The sequence below is a fragment of the Ornithodoros turicata genome, chromosome 3 (genome assembly GCF_037126465.1).
Source record: "Ornithodoros turicata isolate Travis chromosome 3, ASM3712646v1, whole genome shotgun sequence".
In the NCBI taxonomy this organism is placed as follows: domain Eukaryota; kingdom Metazoa; phylum Arthropoda; class Arachnida; order Ixodida; family Argasidae; genus Ornithodoros; species Ornithodoros turicata.
Genome location: NC_088203.1, coordinates 76,693,442 through 76,715,835, shown reverse-complemented (window position 1 = coordinate 76,715,835; position 22,394 = coordinate 76,693,442). Strand labels below are relative to the sequence as shown.

The following is a 22,394-nucleotide window of genomic DNA, read 5'->3' as shown; positions in this document are numbered from 1 at the left end:
ATAAACACACATATACGCATAAGCACGCATATATATAAACACACACAACTTCATATACGTCGTGAGCGACACCTCATTTCGAAACATGATCAGGGTGCTACGGGGAGTGTAATGGAAGCGCGTGTAATATATATTTGGTCAGAGCTGTAATGCGAGCGCACACGCCGATGGGCGGCGACTTCGATTTGTGAATGTGGGTTGGGTTGTCCTGCGACTTTTAACTCGTCTCTGAGGTTTAACATAGTTGTTCTAAACCACCATGTGGGCCATCTCTTAGAATGTGCATTTTTCGCCCGAGAAGAAAATGTACAAGAGTTGCCGCGTTCCCCAGACGATTTCTGTATCCTATCTCGGACTTTCCTGCAGGGCGACGTAGCCATTCCTAATGTTGCCAACACAGATCGCGGCATGCTCTGCAATCTTTATCAATTTAACTCGGTTATTTAATAACCGTGATGTGCTTTGTCAGGTAAATTTGCTCTATTCCATTTTCAACAAAGGGCAATCGAATCGTACACTTTATGAGGGGGGCAGGGGGTACGAGACCGTCCCTTTAAGTTAAGAAACCCTTATTTAGGCAGTGTAGTACTATGCCCAAGGCCTCAGGTGTTCCGCGGTTCTGCGATTCTGCGAAATTTTGCGGAATCCAGAATTCATCGTGGAATCCTTCATTTGGTACGGAATTTTGCGGAATCCCTTTTGCTCGAAATTTTACGGCATTTCACAACACCGAAAACTGAAACAGAAACGTAGCAGAAATGGAAACAACAATAGTGGTAACAGAATCTGAAATTGAAACAAATTACTACACGTATATGGGCCAACAACTGAGATGGTGACAGAAACGAAAAAGATTTCATTACATTTTCCTGATTATAAATGTCACAAAATTGCTCGGTCCATGGTCAAATCCAGCTTACCAACACTGTGCCCTCAAAGGACTTCTGGCCTTTCTGGGCACTGTACGGGACTTCGGTCCTCACTGATTATTCCATGTCACCACATTACCGCCAGAAATGGGGTAGGGCATCACCCCTGGCAACGAAACTCCCCAGTCATAATCATAAAATAAAGTTGCTGTTGTTCGATGGATGTCACCTGAGTCTCCCCGCCAAAACAGAATTTGTAGCTGTGCCAAGATTTTTGTTCGAAAAATTGGAAAGCCCGATTTTTGTTGAGTCAGAAATATTGGTTGGCGACTGTACATCGCTAAAACATCAGCACATCCACATAGAATACAGGTGAACGAAAAGAGGCAGACCTTGGCCTGACTACAACCAGCAAGAATTTATTTTTGAGGCAAAGACACAATATTTAACTAGCCAGCAAGTACATAACTAACCAGCCCAACTAGTCACACTCTTCACGGCACAAAAATTTGCTTTGTGGAGGATTTCTTATTGGGTCACAGGAGTGCCTTGAAAACACATACCTCACAACTCTCACAACGCGAACACCAGGCTCCCATTCTAGCTAGTCATATATAATATTTAGAAAGTACCACATCTCATATTTTAGGAGGTGCAACGTAACAATGAAGCTTCCTCGTCTGATAGCACGGAGCATCGCGGTATCGTGATACACGTGGGTGACTTTGTGTACGTCGAACCCAGGTAGGGACTTCAAGGTTCTTTAGTTCCTCCATGTTTTACTGTGTAATGTATGTACGGTCAACCCTCGATTTATGAACACCCTCGGTTCCCGAAAAATCGTTCGTAAGTCGAGGGATTTATAAATCGAAAATTCCGTTAAGTCAGTACTATCGGCTGAAGAAACAGTACTTGTGAGTTGGGATTGTGTTTATAATGCAATATATTCCGTAATGTTGCTTTCGACCAGGCCTTCTGCTATACACTTGGTCGTCCCTAATGCGCCCCAGAAAACCCGTTTGTTGTTCGAATTTCGAGGGGTTAAAAACCGAGGGTGCAATACCTGGAAAAAGATTCCTTCGTTCCGGCATCATTCGTAAGACCATGGAATAATCCATTTGAACATTTCTATTGACCTCGGAACCATCCGTTCATAAATTGAGGGCAAAAACGCTGGGCAACTCCTAGTTGGTTCCCAGAAATGCCATTCATTATTCGGATATGGAGGTTCATAAAACGAGGGGGAAATGCACGTAAAAAGTTTGGTTCCTCGTGCTCCTGTTCATAAAATGAGGGAATTCATAAATCGAAGGTTCATAAATTTAGGGTTGACTGTATATGTACTTATGAGTGTATGACCTGTCCTCCTTCCTGGTTAGAGAGAAAGGCATGGAGCCACATATAACAAGTGTAGACCGTCTGTGGCGCGACAAGAGTGGGGAACAGTGGCTCTATGGCTGTTGGTTCTACAGGCCCAACGAGACTTTCCATCTGGCGTCACGAAAGTTTCTCGAGAAGGTGAGCCACAGCTATAGCCAAAGCCTAAGCGCCCTCTTTGTGTCCACTGAGAAAGCTGCCTTTTGCAGGAATTGTTCAAAAGTGACAACTATAATTCTACGCCCGTAAATCAAGTGTTGGGCAAGTGCTACGTGATGCCTGTCAAGGACTATTTCAAGAGTTACCCCAAAGTAGGTTTTCATGGCAGCCATGCGACTTTTGTTTTCATTTTTGGAGGAATTGAAACTCAGGTGTGCTTGCCATGCGTAGGGGTTTGACGACAAGGATGTCTACGTGTGTGAATCTCGTTACTCTGCAAAGGCAAAGGCCTTCAAGAAGATTAAGGTAAGTATATATTTGCTTCAGCTCTAATATTTTGTTTTAACCAGTATACGGGTCGAACCAGAATGCAGGTCTGCTTTCCAATGGTGATGTGGCTCCTAAAATGGAAAAAAAATTGCCAAACTTCGATTTCTATGGAGCAGCTGTTATCTGAACTACTGTAAACATATTTTTATTCACGGTGTATTAATTTTTGCTATTTTTGCGAGCACCAAAAAATCGCTAAAAATTGTACTCACGAATAAAGTGGCATAGGATCAACCAGATACACTCTGTCAGTTAAGTTGTCACAGAGAAGCAAAAAAACTATAGTCGTGTTCAACTTAAGAAGAAAAAAGAAACCTAGTCCGTCAACTGCATATGCCGTTGGAGATAAGGAGTCACATTAGGAGTCAGGAGAAATACTACGGTGCCACCATGCGCCATCAGTAGGGGGAGCACTTTCTGCTACAGCATAGTGTCATACGGCCAATCTTAAGAGGCAATACTTAAGCAGGCGCAAAGGGGGAATGTGACCTCTCTTTGTCCAACCATCCTATCTGCGGCGCAGTAATATTTTAGAGCTGACGGACTGGATTTCTTTTCCTTCTTAAGTTGAGCATGACTATAGGGATGGATGCATATTCCTTTATTTTCGCATTTGTCCTACATTCTTGTTTGCACAAATCCTGAATAGCGAAGCAATGACATCGTCGTGGTTACGTCAGACCATGATGGAACTCGCAATCAGACCAACGTATGTATGTACCAGATGACAAAAATTTCCTTGGCATGGATGCCAAGATGCATAGATGTTCTGCTATGACTGACTTTTGATTGGCTTGTAGCTCACCCACACTACCCAGAATTTTCCCCGTATCCCTCTATTGTTATCTGGTGGGCTCGTCAGTCTTCCTGGTCCACCATTTTCACTGGTGAGAAAATCAGTGTTGGGGTTACACCGTTTTAGACATGTCATGTAGCAAGCACTTTTGAGATTGACGGCAAAAGCCCTCGAAAACATGTGCTGACCGAACACCTAACACAGCTTGACGTCAATCCCTCGAATGGAAGCTGCGCAAGAATTGCAAAATCAAACACATGCGAATAACTTTGCAAACGATTGAATGAGCGATTCACGAAAATTAATACATCATGAATAAAGATACGTTTACAGTATCTATTTTCGAAGCATTCTGCAAAATATCGACCTGGAAGTAATAATAAAAACCATATAGTATTTGCATGTGGTTGAGTGTTTCAATCCCCAGACTTCCAGCCATTATTCCAGCGTATTCTAGCCAGGGTCTATTTATACGGTAGATGCGCATTACTTAAACTGAGGCTATTTTTGCAGATCTGGAATTTTGTATTCAATGAGCACACACAGCTGGTACCACGGGAAGAGCTCCTCTCAGCTGTAAGAGTACCCTCAGTGTTTAAAGATGGTGTTGATAAATTGGGTGAAGATGAAGAAGAACTCAAGCTTGTGGAAAAGCCCCGTGCGGTAGGCTGTCATACTGTCTTTCTGTTGCACAGAAGAGATTCCATTGACATGTTTTTTTGTGGAAACAATGGAATTTTGTATTTCAGAATGTTTCTCTCCCCCCTGCAAACGACGATGAAATTGCAGTCTATTACGAGCAGCTGAACCTTCCTTCTGGTGTATACAAGTTAGGTAGGTCACTGCAGCTTACACAGACCGCACCCCGCCACTTAAAACTTCTGTGCACACAGGTGACTGTTGCTACGTTAGAACGGAACACAGCAAGACGCTTATTGGCCGCATTGACAAGATGTGGATGGATAAAGAGTGTGTACCATTTAGGATACCTTCTCTTACTTTTGGATGCGGAATTTTTGACAATGCTTTAAATGGGTTCTTGCAGCGGGAACGGTTTCTATCACGGGCCGTGGTTTGTCACTCCGAGTGAAATTCAGCATCAACCGTCGCGGACGTTTTACCGTCAAGAAGTCTTCTTGAGTTCGATTGAGGATACTAATCCACTGCTCAGTATCGTAGGGAGGTGCTCCGTCCTTGACTACAAAGACTACACCACATGTAAGTCATGTGTTGCCCCAAACTGCACCGTCAGACGTTAACATCAGACTGGACGAAGTCATTTATGGAAATGCCAGCATAGTAAAAGTACCAAGAACTGCATCTTGCCTTTATTACCTTCTTGACCTACTTAATAAGAGGTAGGGTCTAGAAATTTAGGCAAATGATGAAAAGAGGCAGGCAATTAGGCTTCAAAAACAGCCCTCAAAGACTTTGAAAGGCCAAGAAAGGTCAAATCTTTTGATCAAATATACATGAACCCTTTCTAACAAACCAAGGTACTGAGGGAAACCAAACGCAAAAAACAGAAGGAAGAACAAAAGATGCACACATTCAGAAATGAAAAGCAAAGTCCAGCACTCAACATGGGAGTGAAAGGTGCACTCGCTTGTACCTCTAAAAAAGGCTATTATGGCATCTAAAAATGTTCAAAAAGGCTACAATTCAATAGAGTCGATAAAAAGGCAGGCAACCCCCAAAATGCTGCATTTAGGCATTTGTAGGCAGATGCCTAAAATTTCGGGCCCTAATAATAAGGCACTTTGTCTGTTTGCGTGGCGCATGTATTCACTATTCGCAGCTGTGCAGTATCTCTCTATCCTTGTGCTCTGTGGCATTGTCATTTGCATTTTTGTGGTCTCGCATTTTTAACGTGATGGCCGACATAAGCGGGTTGAGATAGATGATTCATTAAGAGGTATCAAATCGTGATTCACGATTTGATTTGATTTGGTATTCACTAATTCGAATAACAAAAATCATTTTCAGGTCGCCTCACCGAAATTAATGAACAGGACATCTACATATGCGAGTCACGCTACATGGAGGCTGAACGTCAAATTCGAAAGCTTCCTAAAGGCCTGAAAGTAAGCATTCTAAGATGGATGAGTGTATTGCGATGCCTGCCACATGCAACACTTTTCAGTTTATTCAGTTGAATTTGTATTCCTACAGAAATTTTTGCATTCGGATGCAGTAACAGCGGATGAGGTATATTATTTCAAGCATTCCATCACTCCACAAAAGGTGAGATATTATAACATCTGATTATTTTTTGTAGGGGTGTGCGAATATCAGAGTTGTAAAATTCGAATCTAATATCACTCACTCGAAGTATTCGCTTTGCGAATCTAATACCCAGTATTCAGTTTTCCGAATATTCGACTATTCGCCGAATATGAATGACAGCTCCTGAAAATGGGCTTCACTTGATGCTTCGCTGCATGAGGCGGAGCCTGCTTTATGAAATTGCCCGTGCTGCAGGACCAACACAGATGAATTGTAGTTTAGCTTAAGGTAACGTTAGCCCAAGTTTCCTGTGCATACTTTGCCTGAGGGAGGGGCGGCGTCCCTCCCATGTGCAGTTTAGTGGTGCCAGTGGGGGATTTTGATTTGATGTCTAGCAGGTTGCCCTTTAAAAAGTTAAGACTCTTATATAATGCCTACAGCCCAGAAACAAAAAGGGGTTTCCCTTACGTTCAAAATTTTAGCAACGTAACTTCCCCATGTGAGACGTACACACTCCAGCAAAGCAGCTAAAAGACGTTCATGACAAAGCTGAGGCTGGATGCCAATCTGTTTGTTTCACAAGTGACCTATGGATGCTCAGAAACAATGTATGTATGTACTCACCTGAAAAGCAGGAAACACAATCATGCAATAAGGGGATAAGTCGAAAAATCCCAAACCGAGAAAAGGGGCCTGATCTGATTGTGCGTCCCATTGACATACATGCATTTCCCATTTCTTACCCTCCTGTAGCGGGCCAATAAATTGCAATAGGGTCCTAAATTTTCTTTGGCAGGTACATACTGGTATGTAGATGTCATTGCAGCAAAAATAGCAAATGTCGATAAATTGACTTATCCCCTTATTGCATACAGAGGTTCAACTACATGTGTCTCTTGAAACAGTTAATGCCAGAAAAATTACACTAAAGCCATGGATTGCAAACTTTTAGTGCAAAAAGCATGTATTGTAAACTTTGCATGACTATTTGATATTCGATTCGGTATTCGACATTTTTTCCTCCATTAAATATCATGTAAGAAAAGAGAAGAAGATTCGTTTGTGACACTCGTGACATGTGCGCTTCACCCACAGTTGTTCTAGTCATCCGCCCTTAAAGGTTACCTGAATTCACCCTATTTTTGGTGCCGAAGCCCGGGAAAGAAACTCTGGAAAGGGTTTGGCAACTGGACCGTGCCCCATGGATTGTCTCAAACAGCTCAGAGAACCTGTCCGTGAGAAGATCACTCAGCTTACTTAGGAGATCACAGCATTCCTCCAGGAAAATCCTGCAATCAAGATCCTGGAGCTGAAGCTTGCGCCGCTAAGTCGTCATGCCGGAGTACTGCGAGATCTTGATGGACAGATTTCTGCGATCATATACTTCGATGAGATAGACAGTTTACCTGGAGATGGTGGTAACTGCTCGAGTGTGCGCTAACAGATTTCTGGAACGTTCAGGAGGAACTTTGATGACTGCTACTTGGCCTACCCTGGACGCTACACAAGTTGCGCTAGACGAGACTGAAATGTTCACGGCTGAAACCACCCAGGAGTCATCTCAACGCACGTACGATGGAATAGATGACAACGACAACAAAGAATTTGCTGTGTGCCCGTCAAGTGACGGCTCCACAGCTAAGGCCCAGCGTCAAGCTCTGCTATCGTATGGAACAAAGCCATCAGTGCTGCACCGAGCCAGATTCATCACGGGGAAACATTAACGAGTAGTCTTCAGATCTCTGGTGATGACACCGTGAATGGCAATGGAAGCACTAGAGAAGAATGCGAGCATCGGAGACATCAGGAAAATCATGAAGTTTCCTGTACTGCATCGGAGGAGCGGACGTTAGCTCAGACCCTGACTTTCTTAGACCCTTGTGACTTGTACACTGGCGGATGTCCTACGACCTCTTGCGAGGATGTTACTGCTAAGGTTATTCCGACTGACGCCATTCCTGTAAGCAAGAAAACGAAGAGACACATTGGTTGATGCCACTCTAAGTCCCACCATGCTTCGTAGGAGAAATTGTTCCCGATGTCACTCCGTTTGGTTACGACGTCTTTACTGGCACATTCATGCGATGACGAAAGGCCATGATACCTTGCCATGTAAGGTGTTTCCCGTACGACACTCGTACCGAATACCAGCTGTAACTTCAAGTAGCCATGGTGCTTCTCCAGCACCTCAGCGTGACAACAGTCTAAGTAACATCGTTCGGTCTCCAAGGCTCCCTGCAGCACTGGTGGGACTACTTCTACAGCCTGACTGAAGACATCTCCATTTTGTAGTGTTTCCTCATCCACCGTGCCTGCCGTTTGTATCGTGTTTTCGTTTTGTTGTCCATGATTGGCACTTGGAGTGTATTGGAAACGATGCCAACGCTCATGTCAGTATGCATCTGATGATCGCATGCATCTTCCGTGATTAGGTTCATAACCATTAATCCGAGCACATCTACACAAACCAGTTGTCATATTTCTTACATTTTTGGTGCCAAACCCAGGACGGAGGCATACCCTGTCTGTGACGAAAGGACCGCAGGAATAGGACAACACATGGAACAACTCTAGACACTACGTGCCCCTCATCGTTCCTGTGTTGAGAAGCTGGTGGATGACATCGTGATGTCACTTTGAGAAACAGCACCATCCAGGACAGAAATCCATTTAAAACTCACCTCACTAACGAATAAATCATCCCTGCTCGCTGATCTGGATCATCAAATTGCAGCAATCGTAGACGATGATGAAATTAAGACTGAGGCTGAGACATGCGATCATTACCTGGAGCTCATCACCAGAGTAACCTTGAGTGCCAAGCGCTGCCTCTCAATGCATTATGGCCTGACAACAAACCCCAACTCTGCTGCCACAACAACAAGGAATACTTCGCAGCAGCATATTAGGACCCCAAACCTTCCCTAGCTGCTAACACCACTCAGTGACTGCAGTTCGTCGAAGCGTTGATGCCAAAGCACTCCAACTATGTACAAGCCACCGTCATTGGATGTTCATGATGCCCTGGGTGATGACAACGACCTCTGGCATATACCGATAGTCCGCTTGAAATAAGCGAACAAAATGCATCGACTAACTCAGTCACCACGAAGGAAATGATCAACCAGAACATGAATGACATCTTTTCGACAAGCCCACCGCAGCCGGCTCCCTTCAATGACATTCAATCTCAGGAAGAGGAAGTACCACCGAACTCCAGGGTCCGTCCTTCGTCTTTGGGCCTTGAGTCAGCTACGAATGTGAATATATCAGTTGGCAAGTCTACGACCCCACTGGATTGTTCTGTACTTCAAGGCTTGCGGCTACAGAACATATGACCACCATTTATCTCTACTGCTACATCTTTGCCACTACCCACACGCATTACAGTGTCACCTCTTTCGAAGTAAGATGAAGACCCACACACATTTTCTCATCCACGGCATCCTTTATACGCGACAGATAGCGAATCCTCTCCTTGCAACATATATTGCTACAGCTATCAAAGCACTGCTGATGGAAGGACTACACTCTTTGGATCTTGCTACCAGCAAACAGCTCCTCGACAGCATCGTTGGTGTTGTCACATGCGACTTTACCTTCTGGACAACTACAGGCTCCGTCATATTCATGCGCTGCCCACGATGTAAGAAAAGAGGAAATTCGTTTGTGACATGCGCACTTCACCCACAGTTGTTCCAGTCATCATCATCCGCACAGTTGACCTAAGTCATCTGCCATTAAAGGATACCTAAAGCTTGGGTTCCTGCTTCTTTCCCTGCATTCGATATTTGGTTCGACTTCAAATATTCGGATTCACACACGCCTATTTTTTAGTGATCTGAACATTATGTTTTCTGTTTTCAGCTTTCTGTTAAAATAACATTGAGACTTGATTTTCCTTGTGTTGCAGATTGAACCAACTCCAGAACCTGAAACAGTACCTACAACTGACGTAAGCGTTTTTTGATACTGTGGGAATGGAATTTGTTGTTAATACTCCAACATTTTGCCCTGCACAACAGGAAATGTCCCCCAATATGTCACGAGTCACGTCGGAGACCGACAATGAGGAATCAAACGATGTTCCCAGTTCGTCTCTCGGGCGTGACGAGAATAGCAATCTCTCTTCTGCCTCAGGTAAAAAGGTGAGGTGAATTTTTTTTTTTTTTTGCCACTTTTCACAAATTGCTTTCCGCAGCAGTGAAATCACCGTACCGTGCTGATCACTTTGTATGCATAAATGTGTTGCAGAAAAGCTCTAAGAGACTAGTCACTGGATACCTGCTATTTGCTGGTGAAATTCGAAAATCTATTGTCGCTGCTAACCCAGACAAGTCATTTGGAGACATCAGCCGGCTAGTTGGAAATGAGGTGAGTTTTTTTCCCAAAAAAAACTGTGCTACTTGGACACTGCCTCTCTGGGATGCTCCAGCAAAGTTGCAACAGCAGTAACGTTGGGGCACAATCACCAGTTTATCACAAACTGGCAGGTGCACTTTCACTCTAGCTTTATATTTAATAAATTACGTTGCGAGAATTTGACAGGGAGTGATTTTGTAACTAGTTGCAATGCACAAATACGTACACAATGTATATCTGCTATGTGGTGGAGACCATTTATGGTTACATTGTGTGTAGTCATACATTGGAATAGTAATAATTTCCATGGCAGGGGCCAAGTCCCTATTGAATTTTATGTACCGTATATACAGTATATCTATCGAGCATGGAAATTGCAAAAGCTCTCTACCATCTACATCTTCTGTTTACAGCTTTCTGTAATGGTAATGATGATGATGTGAATTGTTGCTCCCTTCAATTTATTTATTTTTTACAACCTAGCTCTCATTCATTTATTAACTAGTGGCGGAACCTACAGCCGAGCCAGAAAGTTGACTTTGAGGAACGTGCTCAGCGTGTCAACGAAGATGCAAACAGCATGGACAGCTTGCCGCAAAGTCCAGCTTCGTCAGCATGCGGAGAGGGAAGTCGTGACGGAGGGCCTCGAACACCAGGAGGTGGTGCCGACCTCCCCACACTTTCCACCACTGTATACGAGTGCCTGTGGGACACTTGCGAGGCGCAGTACGAAACACAACAAGAACTTGTGGATCATTTAGCCCAGGAGCCTAATGGACATGTGTATCAATCATATCTTGGTTTCAAAGGTGGGCAAAGATCTCAGAATGGCATAGAGCCTTGTGTTTTAGGGTTAAAACCTACCTGGGTTTCCTAATAAGGGTTGCCTAGTAAAAACCTTTTTTATCCCTCAATTTGCATCATTGCCACTTTTGGTAAGACCTGGAAAACACAGAGAACGAAATTTGCCAAAGTGCAGATTCAGCACTGATAATTCTACATACCGTATTTACTTGCATATTAGATGTCCCACCCCCAACTTGAGCGCTGAAATGCTGGTACTTTTTCGTTCCTGACATTTGAAACGCACCCCGACTTTATTAGCATGGCCGGATCGTTTCGCGCAGCACCAGCCAGCATTTCGCACCCGCACAACCACTCGTATCACGCTGTCAACGAGAACGAGTGCTTGGCGGAGTGATGAATGACAAATACGACAAGAGTAGAGGAGTATTTCATCCATGCTTGATGGAACAGAAGACAATTTGGTGTGGAAGAATTGCGGCGACGAATGACAATCTTGACGTGTTTCCGGGGGAGATTGCAGTGGAAATTTCAAAATAAAACGGGAGTTAAGTGTACCTTAAGTGTTGGGTTCCAATTTTTCCCCACGTATTGAACACAACACCTCAATGATGCAATGTTTCTGGGTTAAAAATGTGTGTCTTATGCGCGAGATACTTCCTGTCAGCACTGCCACTTAACATCTTGTGTTCATGTGTAATGTGAGAATCACTTTTTTTATTATTATCTCTTATTTTTGACCCAAAAACCTACTCTCTCTCCACATATCTTTTACCCCCACCCCCACTTGACATCTTGTGTTCATGTGTAATGTGAGAAGCACTTCTTTTTTTTATTACCTCTTATTTTTTACCTGAAAACCTGCTCTTTCCATGATATCTTTTTACCCCCACCCCCATCCCCACATGACATCTTGTGTTAATGTGGAATGTGAGAATCACTTTTTTTATTATTATTATTATCTCTTATTTCCGACCCAAAAACCTACTCTCTCTCCACATATCTTTACCCCCACCCCCACTTGACATCTTGTGTTCATGTGTAATGTGAGAATCACTTCTTTTTTTTATTATCTCTTATTTTTGACCTGAAAGCCTGCTCTTTCCATGATATCTTTTTACCCCCACCCCCACCCCCACCCCCACTTGACATCTTGTGTTCATGTGTAATGTGAGAATCGCTTCTTTTTTTTATTATCTCTTATTTTTGACCTGAAAACCGGCTCTTTCCATGATATCTTTTTACCTCCACCCCCACTTGACATCTTGTGTTCATGTGTAATGTGAGAATCACTTTTTTTTATTATTATTATATCTTATTTTTGACACGAAAACCTACTCTCTCCACATATCTTTTACCCCCACCCCCACTTGACATCTTGTGTTCATGTGTAATGTGAGAATCATTTTTTTTTATTATCTCTTATTTTTGACCTGAAAACCTGCTCTTTCCATGATATCTTTTTACCCCCACCCCCACTTGACATCTTGTGTTCATGTGTAATATGAGAATCGCTTCTTTTTTTATTATCTTTTATTTTTGACCTGAAAGCCTGCTCTTTTACCCCCACCCCCACTTGACAACTTATATTCACGTGTAATGTGAGAATTACTTTTTAAAATTATCTCTTAATTTCAACCTGAAAATCTGTTCTGTCCACATACCTTTTACCCCCACCTCCACTTGACATCTTGTGTTCATGTGCAATGTGAGAATCACTTTTTTTATTATTATTATCTCTGATTTTCGACCCGAAAACCTACTCTCTCCACATATCTTTTACCCCCACCCCCACTTGACATCTTGTGTTCATGCGTAATGTGAGAATCACTTCTTTTTTATTATTATCTCTTATTTTTGACCTGAAAACCTGCTCTTTCCATGATATCTTTTTACCCCCACCCCCACTTGACATCTTGTGTTCATGTGTAATGTGAGAATGACTTTTTTTATTATCTCTTATTTTTGACCTGAAAGCCTGCTTTTTCTATGATATCTTTTTACCGCCACCCCCACTTGACATCTTGTGTTCATGTGTAATGTGAGAATCACTTTTTTTTATTATGATCTCTCATTTTTGACCTGAAAACCTGCTGTTTCCACATACCTTTTACCGCCACCTCCACTTGACATCTTCTGTTCATGTGTAATTTGATAATCATTTTTTTTTTATCTCTTATTTTTGACCTGAAAGCCTGCGCTTTCCACATACCTTCTACCCCCCCCCCCCCCCCCCACACACACACTTGACATCTCTCTCCCCCCCGATTGTGAACAGACTAAAACCAAAAAGCAGGGAAGTCTAGCACTGACCCACGCCCACTCAAACTACATTAATCTTCTTCTTTGGAAGCTAATTTGCAAGTTCACCAACAAGGACATTGTTAACAGTTCTTCGCTTCTTTCTGCAGATAACAACGAGTTCCAGTGCCTGTGGCCTAACTGTGCCAGAGTAAAGAAAAATGTCCCGTGAGTATTTTTTCTGTAATTCTTCCTCGTGAAAGAACATGCTCTCTTATGCATACTTTTCTCAGGCCATTCCCAAATATTCAAAAGCTACTGCGCCATGTTCGTGAGGTGCACGTCAAAACAGCTGGAAAGATCATAATGCCAGACGTGAAAGCCAGGTTGGTAGAGTCGTGTACCCCTTTTGAAATTTTGTGTACAGGAACAGTTTTGTATTTCCATTTTTGGCGCCAACAGCAAACACAAGAAACCCTTGTTATGACGAAATCACTTTTTTTGTTGTTGTTGTTGTTGCGCCATTCAAAGTTTCACACTGTCCTGACCAAAATGCGTGCATTTTGGACTAGATAATTCTAAGCATACTGTCCACCTACTCTACTTAGTGCAAAGGTTGTGCCGGTGTAAGGTCATTCACATTGAAAGCGGAACTTTCATTGCATGACAACCAACTGTGAACCATCGTGCTGAATGATCATCTTTGGTTTAAGGAGAGAGTGGGACGTACGCCTTCCATTTCCCAGTAATTCGAGAAAATTATATTCTGAGTTAAGGCTAGTTCTCGACGTGGTGTGCTGTAAAGTTCCGTTTTTAGAGTCTATAGCAAACCCAGCTCACCCAGCTTCTTCGTTTCTTTTTGATTACGCATGAAAGGACACCAATGTTTGTTTGTACTGCAAGACTCCTGCAGTGTTTCTGCTCACTTCGGGGGTATTGTCACTTTTCGTCACTTTTCACTTTAGTCACTTTCGTCCTGTTGATTTCGACATAGCGAAGGTTTCCTATGTTATCTTTAGAGCCTGAAGTTTTCTGGAAATATTTTTTTCCCAATTCAGGGGGTGAAAATCAGGGAAATCATCATGTGCCCTAATTCATGCAAATTTGGGTGGAAAAAAATTCAGTATGCTAAATTTGGGGAGAAATCGGGCTCTATTGCTCAAAAGAACTGTACTGGTTGGGTACAAACAGTGATGCAATTGTGTTTGCTGCCAAACAAGCTAGTGCGCATTCCTACAGACGTTTCAGTGAGGGCAATTTGCATGCTAAAAATTTGGTTTCACCCTAAAGCGGCAACCTTCAATTCAGGGAAGAAACGGGTTAAACCGAAAACTTCAGGCTCTAGTTATCTTATTTACTGCTTCCACAGTCTGCTTCTTCTACTCTTTGCCCCTGTTTTCAACCTTCCCATTGTTTCTAGGTCCTTTACACCTTCGAAAAAAGGCGTTGCATCTCCTGCTCCTGCAGGTGAGATCGGTATTGCATTATCTTTCTTGGTTGCATAATGTAATGTAATGTGTTCAATGAGTGTGGCTTGCAGTGTGATCTTGCATGCTGAGCGTTATTCATTTTTACTGGTGCTGCATTAATTATTTCGTAATTATAGTTTTGCGGTATGTTCATGTCCTGTTAGCCTGCATATGCTTTTGATTTGTTGTTCCTGTTGTCTGTTTGAAAAAACAAAAAAATAATTTTTGACTTACATGAAATTGGCTTTAATTGGGTCAGTGTAGCTTTTTGTTTCAACGGATGAAATTTATTGTATTTATGGCTATGTTCAGGTGGAGGATAACATGAAGCAAAAATGTGGTGAAGGTTAAAAGAAAAAGATTTGCATGTGTGCTGTTACATGAGCCATATAATAGTATTTTTATTTTTATTTTACCATGACAGGACCACAGAATTGGGTCAAGTGGTCTGAAGATCAAACTAGTCAAAGTCAAATTAACAAACGTACGCGATACTTGTCTGAACACGAACCTTCCTGCGAGTGAAAGCATGAGGGACAAAATGGCAATGAAGCATGTAGAGGATGTTCTTGATTCTAGAAATCTCTTCATTTTTTTCACAGTTCTTGGTCTTTTGCCAGAACACTCATACTGTAAAAGAAAATAGTTTAAATTGGATAGCAGGAAGATTGGAACAGATTAGACATGTGCGAATAGTAATTTTAAAGCCAAAGTCAATACGAAGCGAATAGTTACAAACCCGATGCGAATATGAAGCACGTAGTTCATACCTGAAGCAAATACGAAGCGAATAGTTACATAACTGATGCAACTACCAAGGGATTATACAGGGTGTTTCAAAAAACGTGTCATTCGGACTTTATAAAAAAACGGGGCGACGGAAAAATACGGGGTAAACGGCATTTGTGTGGCAACTGAATTTGCCATCTTGCAAAAATATTTTAATTTTATTTTAATTAAAATAAATTGAATTTCTTTAATTGAACTCCAGAATTTCCCAAGTCAACCTAATGTTTTTTTTTACAGAATTAGAGAGCCCGTAGCGAACTTAGTCAGATCCACCAGGAAATCCGCTCGATATTGCAGATGGAACTGCCCAAAAAAAAATCCCCAAATTGAGGGTTCAAAGTTTCGGGTAATCAACGACGCACGAAATCAGAGGCAAAGATTCGTGAAGAGGACTTGCTCCTGCCCCCATGAAAGATAGAAGGTCGAAAAAAAACAGGGCGGGAAAAAAGAGGCGGAATCACTTTTGTCTGCCGATTATCAACGTATGGTGGAATGCCACCCGCCTTGTTATCGGTGTGTCTTGTGGTGCACGCGGGTCCGGCGATAAACTGTTCTAGCTGCTTGGGGGCAGGAACATGTCCTGCCCAACGTGCATCTTTGCGACTGATTTGGTGCGCTGTTGAATGCCCGAACCTCTGAAGCCTCAACTTCGGGTCTTTTTTTGGGCAATTCCCTTTGCAATATCGAGCTGATAACTCTGTGGTTCTGACTAAGTTCGCTCCGGGCTCTCTAATTATGTAAAAAAAACGTTAGGTTGGCTTGGAAAATTTTGGAGTTCAATTAAAGAAATTCAATTTAATTTAATTAAAATCAAATTGAAATATTTTTGCAAGATGGCAAATTCAGTTGCCACACAAATGCCGTTTACCCCGTATTTTTCCGTTGCCCCGTTTTTTTATAAAGTCCGAATGACACGTTTTTGGAAACACCCTGTATAATTGAACCAAACAGGCATACAGTACATACACAGATATACAGCATTTGTACATGATAGTATATGCATATGGGTCTTTGTATGCAGCAGCACAGACTTTGTTTTATGCCCTCTCTTCTGTCGTTTTTGGGCTTATGAGAACAACTTGCGTTTTGAATACATTCAGTTTAGAAGAGGCATCGCTTTGATTCCAAATTTGAAAAAGAATTACACATTCTATTCAAAAGTAATGCACAATTATTCGCTTCGGTATTCAAAAAATCCAAATATTCGCACTGTCCGAGAGCAGATCACAAACTAAACTTTTATTTTGTTGATTGTTCAGTGCCTACAGTTTTGTTACATGTTCTGTTGTCTGTGAGTGTTTCATGATTGGGTCTTGTGCACTTGTGTGGTTTGCTCCCGCATGCGGTGTGATGGTGCCATCGTACCAGCAGCTATGCCTCCAAGCACACCAGTGTCGCACCACCATCTCCACCACCAGCAGCTGTCTGCTCCTTCCCCTATGCACCTTGTCCCTCCCATGCCCCATCACCCCGGCATAGGTGCTGCCACCCATGGGACCCCAAATTATGGGACTCCTCCTCCTCCCCCTCCTCCTCATTTTGTTCCTGGTGCCAACAGTCCTTACATGTCAGCGCAACCGCATTTGAGAGTGCAAGGGGCCAGCATGGGTAAGGTCCCTTAGGCATATCCTAATTAGGGCTGTGTGAATAGCAATTTTTTTGTTTTGTTACACAACTCGTGTGCATTTAGTTGCAGGGATCTGCTTAAAGCAAAGAGAATACAGAAGGGATGAGAATCAAGTTTGATTGAAAGCGCTAAAACCCCAGTGCCGGGGAGCTAAAATTACAAACACAGACACATTGCACTCTGCAATTTGTGCTTCCTTGCATATTGCACAGTGCAATGTGTCTGTGTTTCTTATTTTAGCTCCCCAGCACTCGGGTTAATCATATTTAACTTATATAGTACAGGGTATTCTTTCTTTCTTTTTTTTTTTTTTTTTGCTTTTACAGAATTTTTATAAATAAAGCTAAGAGAGCAGCATAGATGTTGCTTTTGCAGTTGTGTTCTGCGGCCAGGCGGACATCCTCTGGAAGCGAGTATGGAACCACAAAATGATTAGTTATTTGAAATTCATTGGTGAACTCTTTAATTAGAGAATTCAGGCAAGAGGGAGCTAGCAAAACGGGAGACAGTCCATTCTATCCTTCGAAAATCAGGGAAAGAGCGCATGCCGTGGAATATCCATTGCTGAGTTTCAGCATGTGAATGAGCCGAAACTGAAAGAGTGTGCTTAGGAACGTATCACCGTCACTGACAGAGGCTTATCTGGGTGGGAAAGCAGTTTATCTGGCCAGCTGAGCGGCACCTACACCAATTAATTTCCATTGCTCCAAATCTGATGGCCCTCTGACGTTAAATGAGCGCTGTACTCCCTGCGTTCCCTGTGGCCACTATTTCGACTAATTTGCATATCAAAATTAGGGGTGGATATTTTAACACGTGTGTGTTTCAGGATTTTTTAAACGTGAATGACTTTCAACTAGGGTAGTCTCTCAATCTGCTGTTGCAGATTCTCTCGCAGATTAGTATCGCTTCTGCCCGAAATCCCCTAATTAAAAGGGTTAATTAATGAATTTAGGTAATTAGTCATCTCGTAGTTACACACTTTCTTCGAGAGGATGTCCGCTTGGCTGTAAAACTCAATTGCAAAAACGACATCTATGCTGCTCTCATAGCTTTTTTTATATAAAAGCTCTCATAGCTTTTTTTATAAAAATTCTGTAAAGGCTGAAAAGGCACCCTGTATATCAATTTGCGTGAAAATCAAACTGAAAAATCTATAATCAAAATGACATAGGGAATATTATAGTTAATAAGCCCTTAACACAACTTGCGTGGTTCCAGCATGAAAAATTTCAAGTGCTTAATAATCAAACACACTGTCAATGCATGCTCTTGGGGATGCGATTATCGGAAGTGCATAGAAACTTCAAACCTGAATTTGTAGCAATGGGAATGTTTGTTAATAATGCAATACTATGTGTTGGACATGTGCCCCATAACATAATGCTTTGCTAAACCAACACTGATGTACATGCAATAAGATTGCAATTCTGTGCATGCAAAAAAATTCCTGTGTGCCAATGCTTTAGGTGACTTTTTTTATTATTATGGTTATTTTATTTTTCACTTTTCTTGGTAAAGGTGAGGATCAGGTGCAAAAGGGAAAATCCCTGACAAAGACACCTGACCCTCTACAGCAGTCTTATGGCGGTAGTTCCAGATAAGTATGACAACCTAAAAAAAAAAAGTCAAGAAGAAGGAAAAAAAAAAAACTTGCTTAGAATAAATTAGCAACTACAGCATGTTTTTTTGAAACTGCAGTAATATTTCCTATAATTGGTCTATGCTGTTATTTAATTTCAAGTGGCTGACATGACTGTGCTGAAGTTATGATTGTGTATTAGGTCTATGTTTTAAGTTAATGCATGTATGTATATAGGTACTTAAGTCATTGTACGTGTAACACATATTCAAGTAAAATTTTTAAAAGTACCTACATCAGTAGATACAGTAGAATCTCGGTGATACGATCACGGATGATATGAATTTCGGGATGATACGAATTCTTTTCCGGTCCCGGCCGGAATGCCTATTCTTCCCATGTATTAGAGTTCGGATGATACGAACGCGTTATCTTGCCTTCACGGTACGGGTGATACGAACGAGCCGAGGATGCGACAGAGGTCGTTCCCCCGTGACGCGCGAGTCATGCTGCTCCTTATTTCGAAAAGGGAGGAAGATCCTCACCATCCTTACCACGAACTCCCCAAGCAGCACAATGTACTGAATGTCGAGTGCAATAGGGGAGGACGGGTAGGTGGAAGGCCTTGAACAGACTCCTGAAACTAAGGAATATTGAACGCATTACCGTTCCGCAAGTCCTCTTCACCTAACGCCTGCGTGCTTTAGGAGAAGCTCGCTTTAGAACACTGTCGCGCGACTCACGGGTGGAAAATGCGTGCTGGGTCTTTCGAATCATCTCACGAATTTGGCCAGCATTGAACAAAAACGGAAACACAAAAGCGTTACGACCGACCTCTTTCACTGACAGTGATGGAAAATGAACAGTCACTGTCTATTTTCTTGCCTCAATTTTTATTTTGGTTTAATTTGTTTGATACTACTTTCGGATGATACGAATCTTTTCAGCTACCCCGTGAGATTCGTATCACCGAGATTCTTCCGTAATAGATAGATAATAGAAATTTTGTTTTAATTGTTCAGGTTCTTGTACACAGCTTGATTGTGTAGAGGAAGAGACAGATTACTAGAATAAAGATAAGAAGCATGTTTAAGATGCTTCAAGGCTTCACTTAGTAGAATTATGTTCATCAAAACGTGCACGGCAATTCGATGACACCCATCGTCTTCCTTAACAGTGCCGTTGCATAATTCTGCTTCATGAGACGCCTTACATTTGCCACTACATGTGCATGCTTTAAATGTCAGCATGTAAAAATGCTCGCATTTAAAGCCAGCATTCTTTACAAGTAGTATCCATTAAGGCTAGTTCACACATACGGCAATGGCAGGGGCAGTGAATGGCACTGCGACATGCTCTCGTACAACGTTATTCGAGAAAACATATGCCCTCCCTGGTGGAGCAATCACTTTTATTACATAATATTTTATCTCCGTAATAATGCTCCCGCTTCTTTTCACTACAGGCCAGCCCGGCGCTGCAGCTCCTGCCCCTCCAGAGCGTACCCTCGAGCCCATCTTTGTGGCTCCCCCACCTCTGCCACACAAGCTACTTCATACGTATACATACATCAAGTATGTTACCTCTTTTTTGCGTAGCTACGTGTCATATTGCTGTTACGTTACGAGTCTTCCTTTTCAACCTTGAAAATCCATGTCCACCCATCTGCAGGTACATTGAGAGCCTCCAGTCAGACAGCAAGCACGTCAGCAACTGGGACACGCAGCTCAAGGCCACCAAAGACAACACCCCTGTGTATGACGCCAGCCGCCTTCCCACACATTGGCTGGGCAATGGAGTTGGCGGTCATGGGAACGCCGTCAATGCTCTGTGGGCCCTGAGGGACTTTATGCTCAGGGACGCGCTCAATATATCTCGGATATCATGAGGAACTTGATTGTGAGGTGCTGTTTTAGTGTGGGTTGTGGCCAAACAGATTTTAAATGGTGTGCACAAATAGCTGTGCTTTTTTATTCTTCTATCTTAAACGAAATTTCTGAAAAGTAGCCGTTTCTGTCGAAGTGGCTCTTGAGACCTGCTGCAATGTTCTGGTTTCCTTCTCACTGAAGAGGGATGTTATTTGTAAGATTTATCGTTCTTCTTGCGTGAATCTGTAAGAAGCAATCATAAGGTGTGAGATGTCATCATGTCTGAGTGGAACATTTATGTGTCGTGCATGGTTCTTTCATTTTAAAACCTGTGTAATTGTGCTCATAATGTTCATTTTTTCAGTAAATATGCTATGTGCAGTATGTGGGACATTCTTATTCTACGGTTCGAAAGAACCGATGTCGAGACATTGAAATCTCATGCCATTCTTGAGTGCTACAGATGATACATAACTATTGTTTCCTCTGTTGGAAGTGCTCTGAACATATATAAAATCAGGAAGCCCTCTTTTCAGTAAAATAGTGCACGTGGGGAAGAAACAGTTTGAAATAACATTGGCTATCCTCTCCAGATGGAGTGCAGAAAGTTGGGCCATTTTAAAGCAAATCTCCAGCAAAAAGGGGTTGGGAGTTCCTCACTTTACTCGGTGATAATTAGGGCCCGGGACTTTATGCACAGAAATCTTCCAAAAATATGCATGCAAATATGTGGCACGAAACTTCTAAATATGCACAAGATATGCAGAAATATTATGAAGCTGGGAATGCTGCTGTGGAAGCTTTTGCATACCTTGGAACTGTACAAATACCCAAACTGTCTAAGAAATGTTCTACAAATTAAAATACACATTCCTTATCGACAGTTGGAATGTATGTTTGCATGTGCACGCCCACGCATTCCTCGTTGGTCATTGCAGTGTAGCTCCATACAAATATTCAGGTCTTAACAGCATACACATATATGTATGCATTTTTACATGGGACAATTGAAAACTGTCTTGCCAGTTAAGAAAGCCATGCACCGCAAAAATGTGAGCTGCGTCGCTAGGTGTTGTTCTGAGGAATTAGCTAGCAACCTAGCTCATCTACACAATGTAAAGACAGCTCTTCGTTGTGCTGCTAATTGCCTTTGAAAATGACGCTCACAGACTACAATACTTCGATTTTCTTATTTTTAGCAAATACAACTTCAACTCTCTGATTACTTGTTGCGCGTTCTGGGTGCTAGTAGTGCTTGCCGAATCCACTGATTGCATAGCACACAGCAGCCTAAGAGCAGTGTATATATATAGCTGAGATGTGTAGCTGGAGCATGGGTTTTGAGCCAGCGACCTCCCTTTTGAAATAATGAACAGTGGCAAAACAAGGGTACTGGAAACGTTAAAAAAAAAAAGGTTCAAATGGCGCCAAAATATAACAGAATATGCAACTAGTATATGACGACCAGGAAGAAATATGTCGAAATATGCAATTATACGATACACGATGGATTTGTGACGTTGTGATGGGTAATGTGTGGAGAAATGTTAGGATATCCGTTGCGCTTGTAAAAAAATATGCATTTTGCATGAACTTCCGGGCACTAGTGCTGATGAATGGGGGTGTTTCACCTTTTGCCATGCCACTGCAAGATTTTTGGAAGAACATTCTTCAAGAGAGGAATGCACATTATAGAAATCATGATTATGGCTTCTGCAGTGTACACTGTTCATTGCTGCATTGGTGTGCAAGAATTTCGGGAGGGTCCCGATTTACAGGAGTCGCTCGTCCTGTCTGTTCTGGTCTGTTCCTCCGTCCCTTTGTCTTTTGCGTCGTGTTTACTTCATTATGCATATTCTCACAGGTCTAGTTTCGCTATGTTTGCTCTGTATGTC

General features: G+C 42.3%; 1 protein-coding gene across 2 annotated transcripts in view; it reads left to right on the top strand.

Annotated features, from left to right (window-relative positions):
* The window catches only part of LOC135388655 (protein polybromo-1-like), a 49,105-nt gene extending 28,222 nt beyond the window's left edge, over positions 1-20,883 (top strand). The window contains exons 22-41 of one of the 2 annotated variants that reach the window (XM_064618342.1): positions 1,519-1,613; positions 2,249-2,387; positions 2,456-2,557; positions 2,637-2,711; positions 4,045-4,194; positions 4,281-4,365; positions 4,425-4,500; positions 4,577-4,749; positions 5,518-5,615; positions 5,704-5,775; positions 9,671-9,712; positions 9,783-9,905; positions 10,012-10,131; positions 10,625-10,928; positions 13,335-13,392; positions 13,458-13,550; positions 14,585-14,631; positions 16,794-17,030; positions 20,097-20,205; positions 20,303-20,883. In XM_064618342.1, the coding sequence (XP_064474412.1) occupies positions 1,519-1,613; positions 2,249-2,387; positions 2,456-2,557; positions 2,637-2,711; positions 4,045-4,194; positions 4,281-4,365; positions 4,425-4,500; positions 4,577-4,749; positions 5,518-5,615; positions 5,704-5,775; positions 9,671-9,712; positions 9,783-9,905; positions 10,012-10,131; positions 10,625-10,928; positions 13,335-13,392; positions 13,458-13,550; positions 14,585-14,631; positions 16,794-17,030; positions 20,097-20,205; positions 20,303-20,519 (2,415 nt within the window). In that variant the 3' untranslated portion in view covers positions 20,520-20,883. The remainder of the gene's footprint in view (positions 1-1,518; positions 1,614-2,248; positions 2,388-2,455; positions 2,558-2,636; positions 2,712-4,044; positions 4,195-4,280; positions 4,366-4,424; positions 4,501-4,576; positions 4,750-5,517; positions 5,616-5,703; positions 5,776-9,670; positions 9,713-9,782; positions 9,906-10,011; positions 10,132-10,624; positions 10,929-13,334; positions 13,393-13,457; positions 13,551-14,584; positions 14,632-16,793; positions 17,031-20,096; positions 20,206-20,302) is intronic. The other variant, XM_064618343.1, reaches the window with a different exon arrangement.
* The last annotated feature ends 1,511 nt before the right edge of the window (positions 20,884-22,394 follow it).